We start from the raw sequence: 19,302 nt of genomic DNA, 5'->3' as shown, positions 1-19,302 counted from the left end.
ATTTATGGAGCATCTTCTTGGGCCAGCATTAACCCTTGTGCAGCAGCATATGGGGGGGTTTATCTATGGAGCATCTTCTTGGACCACCTTTAACCCTAGGCTTATATGCGAGTCAATAAGTTTTCCCAGTTTTTTGTGGCAAAATTAGGGGGGTCGGCTTATACACGAGTATACACGGTAAGTTATCTGATGATCGAACTCTCTCTCCTGAAACCCATATTCAGATGCACACTTGGCCGATTATACAAAGTCATCTGATGATCGAACTCTCTCTCCTGAGCCCTCTTATAAACATTTGGCAGAGCATGTGTCATCTTTTGACTGAACACTCTCTCCAACATACCGCCATTTAAATGACATAAATGTTAACCTGGTAAATATATGCAATCACTTCCACAGAATAGTGGTGCTAATAGAATTAATAAGATCAGATGCACGCTAATCAGTCACACGACGGCACACTTTTGATTTTCCTTATACCAATGTTTTACGTACTGATTTTATCAGCACAGTATAAATATGATCTTAATGACTAAACCCGGGATTTCTTAAGTAACGTTACATCTCATTCAGCACACAATAAAAACATGCTCTCTTGTTCTATATTTATCATTATTTTAGAAAACGCCACACATTTGTCAAATTGTAGTGTCTTTTATCACTTAACATCTTTGAGCAAGGAAAACTCCCTGCTACACACCAATAATCTGCAATCTTTAATGTTACTTAGAAACACAGCGATAATCTTGTTTCTTTAAAACTAGATGGGATAAATAAATGTACAAGCAGGTTCAGGCAGGAAAAAAAATGAGATTAATTGCAAGCTAGATCCTATCTAACAACATTTCATTTCCCTCATTTCTTGTGTCGCCTGAGCGATGCACTGTATTATGAGACAAATGAAGATTACTTCATAAAACTTAAATCAACATTTATAGTATTTCTCACTCAACGGTGACACCGAGGTAACTAATGTACTATGCAAGCATTAATCTCCCAATGTAATAAGGAAAATACATACAAATATATTCAGCACTAGCTTGGGGACTTAAGACGCAGGCTTATCACAGTAACTTTTTAATATTAACTTTCAAAGAAAAACGTATCTGGCTGGATCGTCCTTGAGATGGAAAAACCAGACAGGATAATGAACATGTAGCACATAAAGGCTGCACTGGAGATAAAGACCTACGGGGTGTTGACCTTGTGAACTGTTTGGGTCACCACATACTGGGTGACCGAGTGCGTCCCATCATGTTCAGTCTATGTTTTACAAAAGATTGGCAAGTCAGTGAGCTGACCTAAAGGTTAAATCCAACAGCAGGCATTAATGAGCTTTGTACTACTGCCGAACATGACAAAACTGTAACCACATCATCACTTGGGGAGACATTATCTTCCCTTTGTTTCCTTTTTCGGCCTTGTTATTTTTCTATCATGTTCCATTAATGAATTAAACATCTGTTTAGTCGAATTACATAATGAATTTTAAGCCATTAAATTGGTACATCTATCATGACCATCATTTAAAACAAGCCAAAGCCTTCAAGTCTGTAGTATTCATTAAACAATTATATACACACACACACACACAAACACACATATATGTGTAGACATACACACACATAAATATTCTATGTGTTGTATAATATACAATAATAAAATCATTAATTCTAAAAGGACGCAGTGATTTAGTCTGGTTTATGAATTCATGTATACCCTATCTTATACCCTAGAGATTAAATTAAGCCCATCAATCCCACAATACAAAAGTAATATTTTACTACATTAGAGAAAGCTGATTAAAAACAACAAAAACAAAGACATAGTTAAAAAAAAGTCATGAGGTGGGGGTAACAGGAAGATATATTGTGTCATAGTATTACAACATCATAATATATTTATGATATACAGTTGAAACCAGAAGTTTACATGCACTATATAAAAAGACAAAAATGCATGTTTTTATCAATATCTGACATGAAATATGAATAAACCTTTCCTGTTTTAGGTCAATTAGGATTACCATAATTATTAATATTTTCCAAATGCCAGAGTAATGAGAGAGAGAGAGAATGTTTTAAGGCATTTTTATTACTTAATGCAAAGTCAAAAGTTTACATACATTTCATTAGTATTTGGTACCATTGCCCTTCAACTGAATGACTTGGGTCTAATGTTTGGGATATCCTTCCACAAGCTTCTCACAATAGTTGGTCGGAATCTGGGCTTATTTCTCCTGATAAAATTGGTGTAACATATCCAGGTTTGTAGGTCGCCTTGCTCGCTCCTGCCTTTTCAGCTTTGCCCACAAGTTTTCAATAGGATTGAGATCAGGGCTTTGTGATGGTCACTCCAAAACATTGACTTTTTTATTCTTAAGCCACTTTATTACCATTTTGGCAGTATGCTTCGGGTCATTGTCCATTTGGAAAGCTTTAACTTCCTGGCTGATGTCTTGAGATGTTGCTTCAGTATTGCCACATAATCTTCTTTTCTCATGATGCTATCTATTTCGTGAAGTGCACCAGTCCCTCCTGCAGCAAAACAACCCCACAACATGATGCTGCCACCCCTGTGTTTCACAGTTGGGATTATGCTCTTATGCTTCCAAGATTCTCCATTTTTCATCCAAAAGTAACAATGGTTGCTATACCCAAAAAGTTTAATTTTAGTTTCATCAGACAATAGGGCACGTCTCCAAAAATTAAGGTCTTTGCTCCTTTGTGCATTTGCAAACACTAACCTGGCTTTTTTATGTTTCTTTTGGATTAATGTCTTTTTCCTGGCAGAATGGCCTTTCAGCCATGTTGATACAGTACTCGTTTCACTGTGGATATTGATACAATCTTACCAGCTTCCATCATCATCTTCACAAGGTCCTTTGCTTTTGTCCTTTGGATGATATGCACATGTCAGACCAAAGCAAGTTCATCTCTGGGACACAGAACCCGTCTCCTTCCTGAGCAGTATGATGGTTGGACATTCCCATCTTGCTTGTACTTGCATGTAATTGTTTGTACAGATGAACAAGGCACCCTCAGGTATCTTAAAATTGTATCCAAGGATGAGCCAGACTTGTGCAAGTCCACAATTCTCTTCCTGACATCTTGGCTGATTTCTTGAGACTTTCCCACTACACTACACAAAGAAGCAGTGTGTTTCAGGTGTGCATTAGGCTGAGTTCACACGTGGCTTTTTTTCGCGTTTCCGCGGCGGTTTTAACCATGCGATTTTGCCGCGAAAACGCTAAAAATAAGCATCCCATGCATTCCTATGGGATTCCGCAATGCTGTGCTAATGCTGCGGTTTTTACCGCGGCGGAATCGCTTTGTGGGAAAAAACGCAGCATGCTCATTAATTTTGCGGAATCGCGGCGATCCCGCACCCATAGGAATGCATTGTTCTGCTTACTTTCCGCATGTGGCTGTGCACACCATGCGAAAAGTAAGCAGAACATTTGCGGATGGTACCCACGGTCCGGAGGAGAGGAGACTGTCCTCCGGTCTTTGGGTACCATATCCCTGTAAAAAATAGAATTTAAAATAAAAAATATTGTTATTCTCACCTTCCGACGTCCCGCGCAGCCTTCCCGCCTCTCTCCACGCTCCCGGTCCCAGTAAGCCTTTGCGAGCGATGACATCCGTTCTCGCGGGATCGCGAAGTCTCGCGGTCATTCGTGCGACGTCATCGCGATCCCGCGAGAACAGACGTCATAGCGGTAATTGTCGCAAAGGATTACTGGGACCGGGAGCGTGGAAAGAGGCGGGAAGGCTGCGCGGGACGTCGGAAGGTGAGAATAACAATATTTTTTTTTTTACATTCTATCTTTTACTATTGAGGCCGCATAGGCGGCCTCAATAGTAAAAAGTTGGTCACACTCGTCAAACACTATGTTTGACGAGTGTGACCAACCTGTCAATCAGTTCTCCAAGCGATGCTCCAGATCGCTTGGAAAACGCTAGCAATTCTGCAAGCTAATTACGCTTGCAAAATGCTAGTTTTTTCACGGGAAAATCGCGGGAATTTAAAATGCGATTTTCCCACGGAATGGAATTCCGGAATTCTCGTGATAATTTCCGCGAGAGTTCCGCTACATGTGAATCCAGCCTTAAGATACATCTCTAACTCAGATGTTGCTAAAAAACAAAAGCTGAATCTGAAGCTTCCAAACACATGACATCATCATATGGGCAGTCCAGAATTCTTTAAAGGCATAGTAATCTTAGTGTATGTAAACTTTTGACTTTGCAGTATGTAATAAAAATGCCTTAAAACATTCCCTCTCTCATTATTCTGGCATTTGGCAAATATTCATAATTATGGTAATCCTAATTGACCTAAAACGAGAAAGGTTTATTCTGATTTCATGTCAGATATTGAGAAAAACATGCATGTGTGTCTTTTTGTCTAGTGTATGTAAACTTTTGGATTCAACTGTAGGTATGAAATAGATATGAAACATAGTTATATATTTATGAAATGATATGTTGCTTTTTTATTTTACTTATATCCATTTATTAAAATTCCATTGCCATAAATACTATTCACTATAATATCAAGTGTTTATGAAATAATATATGCATACTATATTTAATTTATTATATCTATTATATCTATTTTGCCCTCTAGAAAATATTTATATATATATATATATATATATATATATATATATATATATATATATATATATATATAATGAAAAAGACATGGATGTAAAAGAGTCTGTTACATGCTGACCCCATCAGTTCCAAGGAACACAGTCGAAAGAGGTCTAATAGATATAATAATTTAAATATATATGTATTATTTCATAAACACTTGACATTATAGTAGTAAATAATAAATATGTATGGCAATGGAATTCTAATAAAATATTGTGGGTCTAAACAAGAAAAAAAACTAGTTGGAGCATATCAGCAAACAATGGTTAAATAACAGATGATGTTTATATAGATATCCAAATGGAACATATTGGATTAAATACCAACCCATCAAAACACTGACACACACCTTCTGCTGCCCAACATTGCACTCCAATGTGATTTTCCCAGTTTGCGTCTTGAGGGAGTGGGGAGATGAAAGACATTTACACAAACACACACATACAGAATGTGTAGACTTACACACCTTCACATATATAAGATTTATTTATTACGAAAAATAATAAATTATTGATACTAAAAAGACACAGTTCTAATGTCTAGTGATCTAGTTTAGTTTAGGAGTTATTATTCATACCATGTGAAATTATTCACAAGGATGGTGTACCGGAGCCTGGGAAGAAGCGGTACAGTTCGAGCTGTTTTCAGGTGTCGGTTGCTGGAGGCAGCTCTCATCACTGCTGCCTGGTCTCCCTGTGATCAGCGGGGAAGTGAAAGTTCTCACGCTAGCGGTGACATCAGTGAGGTGAACGGAGTTCATTGGTTATGAACCCTGCTCACCTTATTCACTTCATCGCAAGACGCTGATGCTGCGCTATCACATGCAGCTCAGTATCTCTGCTGGATGGCAGTCTGAACGTTCGCATCATGCCACCATTCAGCCTGGCATCTGGCTGAAGCAAAGCTAGACTCGTCAAGGGACAAATGAATTATCTTCACATTGGACAGGTGAGCTATATGGTTTTTTATTATTTTCTACAGAGGACATGGGCTTCAATGAATTTTAGGTATAACTATGTAAACAAATGTGTAAAACAGGGTGTTGAGTTTTATTTCAAATTAAGCATTTTATTCTTGCTGTGTGTTTATTTCCAAAGTTACTATGGGGTTAGTAATGGGGGAGTCTAATAGACACCTCTCCATTACTAACCCCTAGTTTGATGTCAGCTTCCAATACAAAGCTGACATCAACCCCAACCCTATTACCCCACTTGCCACCGACATAGGGCAATTGGGAAGAGAAAGGCTAAGCGTCAGATTTGGGGCATTTTATGGATGTGCCATTTCTGGGATGGCTAAGCACTGATGTTGGTTGGCTGGGAGGGCAATATCTCTGGCCCCTTCCCAGGCTATTACTATTAATCCACAGCTGTCTATTTAGCCTTTCCTGGTTTGAATTTATAGAAAGACGCTACACCATTTTTTCCCAGGGACCCCTGTAGATTCACCAGTAAAGGCTAAAGAAATAGCTGTGAGCTGTTATTAATAGCCTGGAAAGCTTTTAGGATATTGTGCCTTTCCCAGATTATTAACATCAGCCCCCAGCCATGGGCTTTCCCTCTGCCAGTTATGAAAATTATGCGGGAGCCGTCGCCATTTTTATTTAATTCTTAATTTTACACAGAATGTACTCAGCGGGTGCTGAATACAGCTCCCATCATTGTTGTATGGTCAGGCTGATTTCAGGGAGACCAAGCGACAATTATTAGAGCTGCTTTCAGCACCCGTAGCCTGGGATCAGTGCTAACTGTACTGCTTTTCTCAGGCACTGGCATGTGTCACACGGACGACACATGGATGTGAAACACAGACAGCAAATAGATACATGAATTTCACATATGTAAATACAAATGCAACACAGACACAAACCACAGATCTCACCAGTACAGTTTTTTCCTGTATAGCATTCACCTGGATGTGTGAAGGAGGCCTAAACTTTTACCCCAGGACCAGACAGAGTTGCTTTAACCCCTTACTTCCGTCGGACAGTATAGCATGTCCGATGGCAGTATCCCCCACTTTGATGTGGGCTCTGGAGATGAGCTCACCTCAAAACCGGGACATGTCAGCTGATTTGAACAGCTGACATGTGCCCGCAATAGTCGTGGATGGAATCGCGATCTGCCTGTGGCTATTAACTAGTTAAATGCCCCTGTAAATCGCTGACAGTGGCATTTAAAAAGCGCTTCCGGCCAAATAATCTGGCCACAAAAGTGAAGACTGCTCTGGCCCGGCTGCTACTAAGGACCAGACAGGACAAACCTTATTGCTCTACTGACCACTGAAGCAGGTATTGGAAACAGCAGTCACATGGGTACTGGAATGTCATTGCTGCGGACATAGTAAACAGGCAAATAGCACCAAAATAGTATTTTTATTATTTCTTAGCATTTCTCTCAGATTTCAGAAAACCCCTTCAATAACCATTTGTTTATTTTCTATTAGTGGAGCTAGAGGATATTCTAACCCTTCAATGAGAAAGTATAAATTAAGAAGAAATAGGTTGAAGTGCATACACTGGAATATTGTGACACGAGATAAGATAACAATTATTTTCTATATACAGGTAGAGAGCTTTTTAGACGTGACGCTATTACCTGATCGTTCCACTTAAAGTCTGGATTGATACTTAATCGAACTCTAAGAACTGTGCGGGTAATTGGTTGGATAGATGCTTCCATTGTAATGGATGGAATCTGATGGACGCACTGTTTCACCTTTAGCCCGATGTTCACATGATGCAACATGTGACCTAAAAAAAGGTACATTAGGTTAAAAACGTTTGCATATACAGGAACACTAATGCAATCAGACTTGTAAATCAGCTTTTAGACGAGCATATTACAGCTTGCAAGCTTTGCATTGTGCTGTACAAATGACTGACTTTTTTGACCCGGCATGTTCTAATGTTTTGTAATACTTAACTGGAATTAGTACAGTGCGGTTTTAGTATTAGCAACTCTGAATAATAAGTGTTAACCCAATCAATGATTTCCACACGCCAAAGTTAAAAATAGCTCCTAAATAATAGATATATTAAAATGGTAATATTTATGAACATTTATGACATGGGTTGTACATGTTTCTAATTTTCCCAAACAAATGAGGCAAGTCTGGAACATACAGAAGTGATTTCATTACTGAGAATCTAACCTAAATACTAAAGTGGGGAGTTAGAGAAAAACTTTCTGTGGCAAGGGGACAAAATGTCTCCTATGTCGTGTATGCTGTATTTTCACTTACATAAAGAAAATTAGTTTTACACTCTATCATGATCCTATACATAGGTCTACGGCAGTTTTTTCAGGTTCAAGGTTTTTTGTATGGAATTAGGGTATTCTGAGGGTGGTGAATTAAAAAATCCCATTACTTTTGCTGAATTGGTTCTAGTTTTTGAGATAATTCATCCATGAAAATAATGCACTCCCTCGATGTGACTTGTGTGTGATAACAAATACAATAGCTTTTGGCTCTCTAACCGTGTCTTAAGATAATGAAATATTCCGTATATCTAATTATTTTTTACTTGAATTTGTAGGCTTAAAATGCTAACAAAGCGACTTTTTTAAGACAGAATTCTACTGTAATTTAGTAATTAACTATAAAATACCTCAGAAACTAGGACCGATATGGCAAAACCAGTGTCATATTCTTAATCAGCACCATAAAGTTAAAACCGTTCTGACATTGTTGGCACCAAAATGACTGTACACCAGTGTAATCATCTCTTGAGGATATTCCACTAATGACACGTGCACACATCGCAGATTGGGGGTGCGGATTCTGCACAGCAAATCCGCAGCAATTTACGGGACCATACATATAAACGGATTTTTCTAAATCTTGTCACAAGGTGTAGAAAAAAAAGTATGCACAAAAGTGATAGCATGCTGCAGATGTCAAATGTGCAGCATGCTCATTATGGGGATTTTCATTGCAGATTTCAACATATTCAACCCTTGGTAAGTAGAGCAAGAAGAAATCAGCAGCCGAATCTGCCATGAATTCTACATGTGTTGTGTAACGACTGGCGCTAAACAATGACTAAAGAGGTCCACATGAGAAACCACTTACCGTAAGCATTGGTTCTATCGATCCCTATGGATCTATGGCTCGCTCATCTACCCCCAGAATGTCCGATACAACGGAAAGCTTAAATCTCCAGGAAGAAACCGTGAAGTTCTTCATAAATGGTCATTACTGGATAATAGCAATGGAAAACTCGAATTTCCATTGAAGTCTAGCAGTAAGTTTAAAAGCCAGCCAAAATATGGTTGGCCAATTTGTGTGAAACGATTTTCTCAGAAGTTTGAGGAAATCTACATTGGTAATTAGAGGGAAACGTACAGTACCACAGAGAAAGAGGTTTTTTCCAGTAAAATGTCTTTTTGGGGGGAATGTTGAGCCTGGAATACGTTAAGCCATATGGGCAAGAGGATTTTTTGTTCTTTTGTTACAACACTAGAATGAGGACTGGTAAAAATGAATAATGATCATAAGAGAAAATATAATGATTTATGGGAGAACAAATCATCACAGAAACAATACAGATTCAGAATGAAAAGTGCCACTTATGGCAAATAATGATTTTAGTACACTATGCTTAAAGGGATTATCCAGTTGAAAAAAACCATCCTTAGATGATAACTTGCTGATGCGGCACCTGAACAGATCAATACATTGAGGAATTTTTATGTCTGTTTGAAAATGGTGAATAGTATAGGTAATGGGGTGCTCACCACAATAAAGTAGGTGCTCAGGGGTAAAGAGAAAATACTAGTAGAAAAGATAACCCCGGCACACTCATATGAATTTCAAGAGAAAAATGCACATAGCTGCTAATAATTTTTTATTCAGAATTTTGAGCGGACCAAAAAATGAATGAAAAATACAGATAAAATTATCCAACGTTTCGGCTCGCAGGCCTTTGTCAAGGAATTATCTGTAAATAGATAGAAGACAAATGGGTCCTAAATGCTGACTGGATCTATGTTCAATAGTGACCCATAAGAGTCACCTACTATTCCATGAGTACATATCCTGAACGTCAGGGGAAAGTGCGGTAACGTGGTGCGCTGTGAATTAAATGAAAAAGTAGAAAAAGACATTGATATACTTAAATATGGGAGCTACACCAAAAAAAATTATCAATAGTATAGGTAATGGGGTGCTCACCACAATAAAGTAGGTGCTCAGGGGTAAAGAGAAAATACTAATAGAAAAGATAACCCCGACACACTCATATGAATTTCAAGAGAAAAATGCACATAGCTGCTAATAATTTTTTATTCAGAATTTTGAGCGGACCAAAAAATGAATGAAAAATCCGAAACGTTGGATAATTTTATCTGTATTTTTCATTCATTTTTTGGTCCGCTCAAAATTCTGAATAAAAAATTATTAGCAGCTATGTGCATTTTTCTCTTGAAATTCATATGAGTGTGCCAGGGTTATCTTTTCTACTTGTTTGAAAATGGTGTGCAGGTCAGATGTCCAACTGGCGCTCTATTCACTCTCTACAGGCCTGCCAGAAAATAGTCAAGTACAAAGCTGCTAGCCCTATAGGGAATGAATGAAGATGCAGCTCGAGCATGCACGCTGCAAGTCTATTCTAGTAGGGATAAAAGTACCTTGTTTTGCCAATCAGCGCAGGTCCTAGTAGACGGACCCTGAACCAATCATCACCTACCATGGTGTAAATGTTCAAATAGCAGAATCCTTTGGATGTAGGTAACAGATCATAATTTGGTGTACGTAAAATAAATCCATGCAAGGGTTTCTGTGTAATAGGTGATGTTGATTACACAGAGAATGATTTGTAAGCCCACATACTACCACTTATATTGCTATGCCCCCTACAGTACTACCACTTATATTGCTATGCCCCCTACTACCACTTATATTGCTATGCCCCCTACTACCACTTATATTGCTATGCCCCCTACTACCACTTAGGCTACTTTCACATTAGCGTTTTTTAGCGCTGCACTTCGTGCGCAATAGAAACGCATGCAAAAAACGCATCATGCTTTTTCTAGGCGCATACGTTTCTAGCCATGTTAACTCTTAAAACGCATGCGATTTTAAACGCAGGCGTGTGCATGTCCATGCGCACGCCTGCGTTCCCATAGACTGTAATGTGTTATTTTGGCGCATTCCGTGCACATTCCATGCGCATGCGTTTTCCCATAGACTGTAATGTTTTATTTTGGCGCATTCCGTGCGCATGCATTTTTTTTTACACAGGTTGGACGGACCAAAAATGCCACAGGTTGCGTCTGGCGTGCCTAGGCGTACACTACAAAAAAACGCATGCGCACGAAAACGCATGCGAACGCGTGCAAACGCTAGACCATGCGCCCCCATGTTAAACATAGAGGTGCATGGCGCATGCGCATGAACGCGCGCGATGCGCTAAAAAACACTAATGTGAAACCAGCCTTATATTGCTATGCCCCCTACTACCACTTATATTGCTATGCTACCTAATAGCACTTATATTGCTATGTCCCCCTACTACCACTTATATTGCTATGCCACCTAATAGCACTTATATTGCTATGCCACCTACTACCACTCAAATTGCTATGCCCCCTACTACCACTTATTTAGATGTCATGGCACAAAAACATTGTAGCTGACTCTGAATAATCTATTTATGACAACATATAGTCACACAACATAAAAAAAACATTTGTAGTATGTATTGGTGAAGTAATAGGTACTGTGGTTCTCCAAATATTTAGTGCCAATATGTGCTATAGATACAGTACCTTGCGAAAGTATTCGGCCCCCTGGAACTTTTCAACCTTTTCCCACATATCATGCTTTAAACATAAAGATACCAAATATACATTTTTGGTGAAGAATCAACAAGTGGAAAACAATTGTGAAGTTGAACGAAATTTATTGGTTATTTTAAATTTTTGTGGAAATTCAAAAACTGAAAAGTGGGGCGTGCAATATTATTTGGCCCCTTTACTTTCAGTGCAGCAAACTCACTACAGAAGTTCATTGTGGATCCAATGAATGATCCAATGTTGTCCTAAATGACTAATGATGATAAATATAATCCACTTGTGTGTAATCAAGTCTTCGTATAAATGCACTTGCTCTGTGATAGTCTCATGGTTCTGCTTGAAGCACAGAGAACATCATGAAGACCAAGGAACACAACAGGCAAGTCCGTGATACTGTTTGTAGAGAAGTTTAAAGCCAGATTTGGATGCAAAAAGATTTCCAAAACTTTAAACATCCCAAGGAGCACTGTGCAAGCGATCATATTGAAATGGAAGAAGTATCATACCATTGCAAATCTACCAAGACCCGGCCGTCCCTCTAAACTTTCATCTCAAACAAGGAGAAGATGCAGCCAAGAGGCCCATGATCAGTCTGAATGAACTGCAGAGATCTACAGCTGAGATGGGACAGTCTGTCCATAGGACAACAATCAGTCGTACACTGCACAAATCTGGCCTTTATGGAAGAGTGGCAAGAAGAAAGCCATTTCTCAAAGATATCCATAAAAAGTGTCGTTTAAAGTTTGCAACAAGCCACCTGGGAGACCCAACAAAGAAGGTGCTCTGGTTAGATGAAACCAAAATTGAACTTTTTGGCAACAATGCCAAACGATATGTTTAGCAAAAAGGCAACAGAGCTCATCACCCTGAACACACCATCCCCACTGTCAAACATGGTGGTGGCAGCATCATGGTTTGGGGCTGCTTTTCTTCAGCACGGCCAGGGAGATGGTTAAAATTGATGGGAAGATGGATAGAGCCAAATACAGGACCATTCTTGAAGAAAACCTGTTGGAGTCTGCAAAAGACCGGAGACTGGGACGGAGATTTGTCTTCCAACAAGACAATGATCCCAAACATAAAGCAAAATCTACAATGGAATGGTTCACAAATAAACGTATCCAGATGTTAGAATGGCCAAGTCAAAGTCCAGACCTGAATCCAATCGAGAATCTGTGGAAAGAGCTGAAAACTGCTGTTCACAAACGATCTCCATCAAACCTCACTGAGCTCGAGCTGTTTGCCAAGGAAGAATGGGCAAGAATTTCAGTTTCTCGATGTACAAAACTGATAGAGACATACACCAACCAATAAATTTCGTTCAACTTCACAATTGTGTCCCACTTGTTGATTCTTCACCAAAAATTTACATTTGATATCTTTATGTTTGAAGCATGGATATGTGGGAAAAGGTTGAAAAGTTCCAGGGTGCCGAATACTTTCGCAACACACTGTATTTAGTATGTTGAGTACTCTATTATATGCACTTATTAATGTAAATCAGTTTAATTTTTTTTTTACCAATCTCATCTTTCTGCATATCTTTCAGCTTATCAATGGTTAGTTTCTTCTCCTCCAGCTTTGTTAGCACAGAAGGTGGAAGAATAGAGAATTGCCTAAGAGGGCTCGCCCAGCCCCAGAGACGCTTGTCAATGACTTTGCTAAGGTTTAGAAGTCTGTAAGTCATGGCTGGCCATCTTTTCCTGAGGGCGATCTCAAAAAGAGCTCTTACAATTCGGGCAGCGTTCTGAAAAAAACCCAAAACACATAAATGTCAATACATGCAAAACAATTCCTTAAAGGAACTTAGCTTTTTCTTATTTTTACATCAGTATAAAATACTACTGGAAAATATTGCCAGGAAAATCTAACATTTTAAAACGTCTAATAAGATCCAACATATTTTTGAATATTTAATCATTTTAATATTACCTGTGCAACATATGCCGAATCAGAGATGAGGGAAAAATTGTCAATTTCTCCACGTCCAATGTATGTTTGAAGAATGATGTTTACTTTTCCATAGCCATTTTCCACTCCACCAGCAACCGGCAGTGGACAATAACTATCAATTAAGTGCTCTAATTCTTCACTCTCTTCTTCACGAACCTACCATAGAAAAATAACACATTAAATATGAAGCGTAAAAAAGCTATAAAAGGCTGAATAAGCGAGAAACTGTTGCAACCAATTAAGGTCTCTTCCATTTCCAGAGCAAGGAATTGTAACACATTTTTAGTGTCATGTATGTGTTGTTAACCCTCTGAAGCGCTTGGTGGTAATCTATTTGTCTATGATAGATGAAAATGGCAGGTTTTTATATTCTGGTCATATGCAACCAAATGTGATAATAACAAGCCTCACAGCTTGGTGAGACATCGAATTGTTAGTGTTGTAATAAAACGCACCTGACAAATGGGTGTTAATATGTGAAGAGGAGAAAGGTGACACTGGAAACTGAAAAGGGGGCAGCGGAAGATATTGAAACAAAGTCAGTGCAAAAAGCGTGCCCACAAACCGTAATCATCTATCCACCTCATGAGGGCCTCACACGAGAATAAAACTGACCTGGCAGAACATTTATTTTGTGCGAAATGAAAAAAAAAAAGAAGTCCATGAGTGGCAAGGTGGTTCAGTGGTTACCACCACTGTCGCACTGGGGTCATGGGTTCAAATCCCACCGAGGACAATATTTGTAAGGAGTTTGTATCTTCTCCCCGTGTTTGCGTGGGTTTCCTCCGGCTACTTCGGATTCCTCAAACACTCCAAAGATATACGGATAAGGACTGTAGATTATGAGCCCCAATGGGGACAGTGATGATAGTATCTGTAAAGTACTATGGAACTAATGGTGCTATAACGGCAAGGAAAATAAATAAAATTCAAGCACGTTACGTAGGTCATGTGTCAATGGTGTACACAATGAAGGAAGGCATACAGTGGATATCACAGTGCACCCATGTGTCATAGTGTGCAAATGTATATAGTTATTGTGTACACGGGTTTCACTGTGTGTATGTCAATGTGATTTACCATTTATATTTGACTGTGAATACGTGGACGTGTGTTTTTGTGTAAATGTGTATGTTCCAGAGGGCTCAGATTGGCCCACAGGGGGGGGGACAAGTGAATCTCCTGGTGGGACACTGTATAAAATGGGCCCTGCACCCATATATGTGAGCAGCAGTTGGCATAATAACCATGATGCATTATGGACAGACAAGGGCAGCATGTAATCATTAATAGAATAAACTGCCCAGTTTATCATTACACAAAAGCATTGGTAAATATGTCTATAAGGGTCAGGCTAATACTGCATGTCACTGAACAATGGACTCCTGTAGGTACCGTCACTGGTGGGCTCTTGGCACACCAGACCGCCACTGTGTTACAGTGTATATGGTTTTTTGTGTGTATATACTGAATTTACTATGGCTGTGAAATAACACCCCTTCTTTACAAAGACTTGGATGTGACCCTACACCGGGGAACTGAGATCATCATATTGGCTTCTCAAAATCTGAACTTGGATCAATAGGAAACTTTCGTCAAACAGAAATATCCAGGTTATGGTCCAGCATGAAACAAGAACATTTCAACCAGCAGAAAAATACATAGTTAAAAAGACAATTTTTTCATATAGTCAAGCAACACTAGAGTTTTTACACTTTTTTTTTTACTATCCCCATTACAATAAATGTAGAGAGCCATTGAGAATTACTATTACAAAAATATTTTTAATCCTAATAATCTTCACAGTAGGTAAGAAATGGGATTAGAGAACCACCGAGACAATTACTTGATAAAATTATATCTCCACATATTTCACAGTCGTGGACCTTTACAAAAATACATATAATTATTACTCGCTTCCACCCAATATCTCTGTCAAAGCAATTTCGCTCATAAGGCTGCAGAGAAAATTGGTCTCCTGTAACTAAAGCGACCTAATTGAAAGTATATTAATAATGACACAATTACATTTTATTATTCATCACTATTATTAAGGCTGTCATTGACACAGAAAAAATTGCTATGCTAAACAAATTGGCCTGCTAACCCCACTGTCCTGCAAATGATGAGATTTCATTTCAATTTGACCAAAGGAAAATGTCTATCCATCCAGATTAGAACAATCTTGAATTAACTTGGAATGTATTCATTACCGCTATAATGCCGGTATGCAGCCGGTGGTCAGTGGAAATCATACATGCGTATGTTCAGAATCCAAGTGCTACGATGCAAAGTAGCCAATTGTCATGCAAATAAAAGTCGCTCCCTTGAAATTGAAACTGATATATGTTGGCATAACTTCCTATTTGAGTGGAGACGCCACCGGACGCACAATGGCTGCGCAGATCCTGCTACACTCATGCATCGAGACATGCACCGATATTGCTGATACTGTCTCTGCAGACTAAATAACTGCACAATTGGCTTATAGGAGACCACCCTGTAGAGCGAGCAGAAAAAACGGCTGACTGCTATGTATGAATAAATCGTGCTCAATAAAAAGGAAGCAAAAGAGGACTATAGTTCAAAAAATATAAGGACAATCAAAAAACTTTATGTTGAAGTACCCCATAACAAAAAATAAAAATAACCAATGTATGCAAAAAACATACTATATAGATACGCAAACAATATACTTTAGTGACAAAAAGTACCAGTACTACTGTGTGTAGTAATATTAGTGGCAGTAGTACAACTATACTAACAGCTTTGAAAGAGAATCACCAGGTTTTTGCTACCCCATCCAAGAGCAGCATGATACAGAGAAAAATACCCCAATTCCAGTGATGTATCACTTACCAGGCTGCCAATCTGTGGTGGGGGCGGGATTATATAGGGCTCATGAAGATGAAGGACTCTCTGGCAGCAGGGTTACGTGTCCTCTAATGATGATCTTCTGATAAAACACTGATTTTATAAAAACTACACTAAGCAGCCCAGTAAGTGATACATCATTGGAATCAGGGTCACTGTCTGTTCATCATTATGCTGTCTGATTAGGTGGCAAAAACTTGATGACAGTTTCCCTTGAAGTGTTTAGCAATAACAAATCTTAGTAACATAAAACAGGTTTACTGGATCTCCAAGATAAAAACTGTACATTGTGCAAACAAATTATAAAGGTGTAAAAAATAGAATTAGACTTACCGGTAATTCGGTTTCTAGGAACCTTCCATGACAGCCACCTTGGAGGTTGTCTCCCCGCCCTAATAGGGGACAGGAACACAAAGAGGTTAAATAACCCTCCCCTTCCTGCTACCTCAGTGTTTTTTCTGAATGTACTAGCATGAATAGTTACCGCCAGTAGAGCAGGAATCATCAGGTAAACATATTATATAGGGAGGGAAATTAGTGCTGTCGTGGAAGGTTCCTAGAAACCGAATTACCGGTAAGTCTAATTCTATTTTCTCTAGTCACCTTCCACGACAGCCACCTTGGAGTTATGCCAACGTTAATTTTTTTAGGGAGGGACTACGGCTTGCAGGACGCGTCTGCCGAACGTCAGATCGCTATAGAAATCCAGTCTATAGTGTCTGGTAAAGGTGTGCACAGAGGACCAGGTGGCAGCTCTGCATATCTGCTCCGACGACGTGTTTCCTCTTGCTGCCCAGGATGTAGCGATTGATCGAGTGGAGTGGGCTTTCAACGACTCGGGAGGAGAGAGATGTCTTGAAGAATATGCAAGGGAGATGGACTGCTTGATCCAACCAGCTATCATGTTCTTTGCTGCTTTCTTCCCCTTATTTCTTCCTGAATACTGAAGGAACAGGTTCTGATCGATTCTCCAATCCTTGGTTACTCCGAGGTAGTGGAGAACCACTCTGCGGACATCCAAGGTATGAAATTTTTCTTCCTTCGTTATTAGAAGGATTTAGGCAAAATGAGGGCAACACGATCTCCTGACTTCTATGAAAGTCTGACACCACTTTGGGCATAAAGGAGGGGTCTAGACGCAGTACTTTACTGTCGGAGTTGAGTAAGAGGTAAGGTTCCTGCACTGATAGGGCCTGTAGCTCCCCCACCCGTCTAGCCGATGTGATCGCCACCAGAAACACTGTTTTGAGTGTGAGAATTTTTAATGGAATTTCTGACAGGGGCTCAAACGGGGCCTGCGTCAGGCTATTGAGTACTAAATTCAGATCCCAGGGGGGAAACTGACTAGGGAGCAAAGGGCGGATCCTGCCTGCCACGGTCATGATCTGCTTGACCCAGCGGTGTTTGGCTAGGTCTTGGTCAAAAAAACAACTAAGGGCAGATACCTGTACTTTTAACATACTTGGAGTGAGCCCTAGATCTAACCCTTTCTGCAGGAAATCTAGTACCTGGGCAATATTTGGATGAGCGGGGTCAGGGGCCCCTGGAAGGCACCAGGAGGAAAATTTTTTCCATATTTTGCCATAAATTGCATCTGTTACCGGCTTTCTACTTTTTTTGAAGGGTCCAGATTACCTCATCCAACAACCCTTTGACCTTCAGAATGTTGGCCTCAATAACCAAGCTGCTAGACATAACTTGGCTGGGTTCGGGTGTAGTAATGGACCCTGAAAAAGGAGGTCGGGCTTTTGGGGTAGAAGCAAGGGACCTTCCTGGGTCATGTCCAACAGAGCGCTGTACCAGCTTCGTCCTGGCCACATAGGAGCCACCAGGATTGTCGTGACTCTGTCTGTTCTGATCTTTTGTAACGTTCTTGCCGACATCGGGATTGGGGGAAAGGCGTAGGCCAGTCTGAAGACCCATGGATGGGCAAATGCATCCATCCCCCGGGCTCCGTACGTGGAACTGAGGGAGAAATAGGTCGCCGCTTTTGTATTTTGCACACTCGCGAATAGGTCGACTACTGGGTCTCCCCATCTCGAAGCTAGAGCCTGGAAGACCTCTTGGTTCAGACACCATTCTCCTGGATGGACGACCTTCCTGCTCAGGAAGTCTGCCTGGATGTTTTCCGACCCTTTCAGGTGTACCGTGGAAATGGATAACAGGTGCTTCTCTGCCCAGAGGAAGATCCTTGTTGCTACCTTCTTTAGACTGGCGTACCTCGTGCCCCCCTGGTGTCTGAGATATGCCACCGTGGTCACGTTGTCGGAGTATATCCGAACATGATGATTCTTGACAAGGGCTGATGCGGCCTTCAGTGACTCTTCCACTGCCGTCAACTCCCTTAGGTTCGAAGATCCGGATCTTATGTTCTGGGGCCACTGCCCCTGGAAGTATGAATCCTCGACCACGGCTCCCCAGCCTATCAGACTAGCATCGGTACATACTATTTTTAGAGGAAGCTGATCCCAGCTTACTCCCCACCTCAGGTTTCGGTAACTCAGCCACCACCAGAGGGCCGATTTTACATGTCCTGGAAGTGGAACCCTTTTTGATAGGTTGTTTGGGTACTTCCTCGTGTTTATCAGGACGTATGACTGGAGGACTCGCTTGTGAGCTTGTGCCCAGGATACCGCCTGAATGCACGCTGTCAGGGAACCCAGGATAGACATGGCGTCTCTCAGCGTCGGTGCCCTTTGGTCTCTGAACCGGATTATTCTCTGCCGAAGGTCTGCTTGACGATCTTCAGGAAGAAAGGACGTCCTCTTCTCTGAATCCAATAGGATCCCCAGGAATTTTTTCCTCGGGGAATGATAGAGTGCCGACTTCTGGAGATTCGGTATCCACCCTAGGGTTTCGAGTATCTGTAGGGTTCTTGATACGTCCTGGTTCAGCCGGGCTACCGATGGAGCGATGATCAGCAGATCGTCTAGATATGGCACAATGCATATTCCCTGAAGCTGAATGGAGATGATTGCTTCTTTCATGACCTTCGTGAACACCCCTTTTGC

General features: G+C 40.3%; 1 protein-coding gene across 1 annotated transcript in view; it reads right to left on the bottom strand.

The window, feature by feature from the left end:
• Positions 1-19,302, bottom strand: part of ASCC3 (activating signal cointegrator 1 complex subunit 3) — an 825,088-nt gene that overhangs the window by 214,191 nt on the left and 591,595 nt on the right. The window contains exons 20-22 of the mRNA XM_073589496.1: positions 13,397-13,573; positions 12,986-13,211; positions 7,262-7,416 (exon numbers count right to left, since the gene is read on the bottom strand). Of these exons, the coding sequence (XP_073445597.1) occupies positions 7,262-7,416; positions 12,986-13,211; positions 13,397-13,573 (558 nt within the window). The remainder of the gene's footprint in view (positions 1-7,261; positions 7,417-12,985; positions 13,212-13,396; positions 13,574-19,302) is intronic.

The sequence above is a fragment of the Dendrobates tinctorius genome, unplaced genomic scaffold (genome assembly GCF_039654945.1).
Source record: "Dendrobates tinctorius isolate UK_male_01 unplaced genomic scaffold, ASM3965494v1 ptg000111l, whole genome shotgun sequence".
Lineage (NCBI taxonomy): Eukaryota > Metazoa > Chordata > Amphibia > Anura > Dendrobatidae > Dendrobates > Dendrobates tinctorius.
Note: the sequence above shows the minus strand (reverse complement) of the source record. Positions and strands in the feature narration are given on the sequence as shown.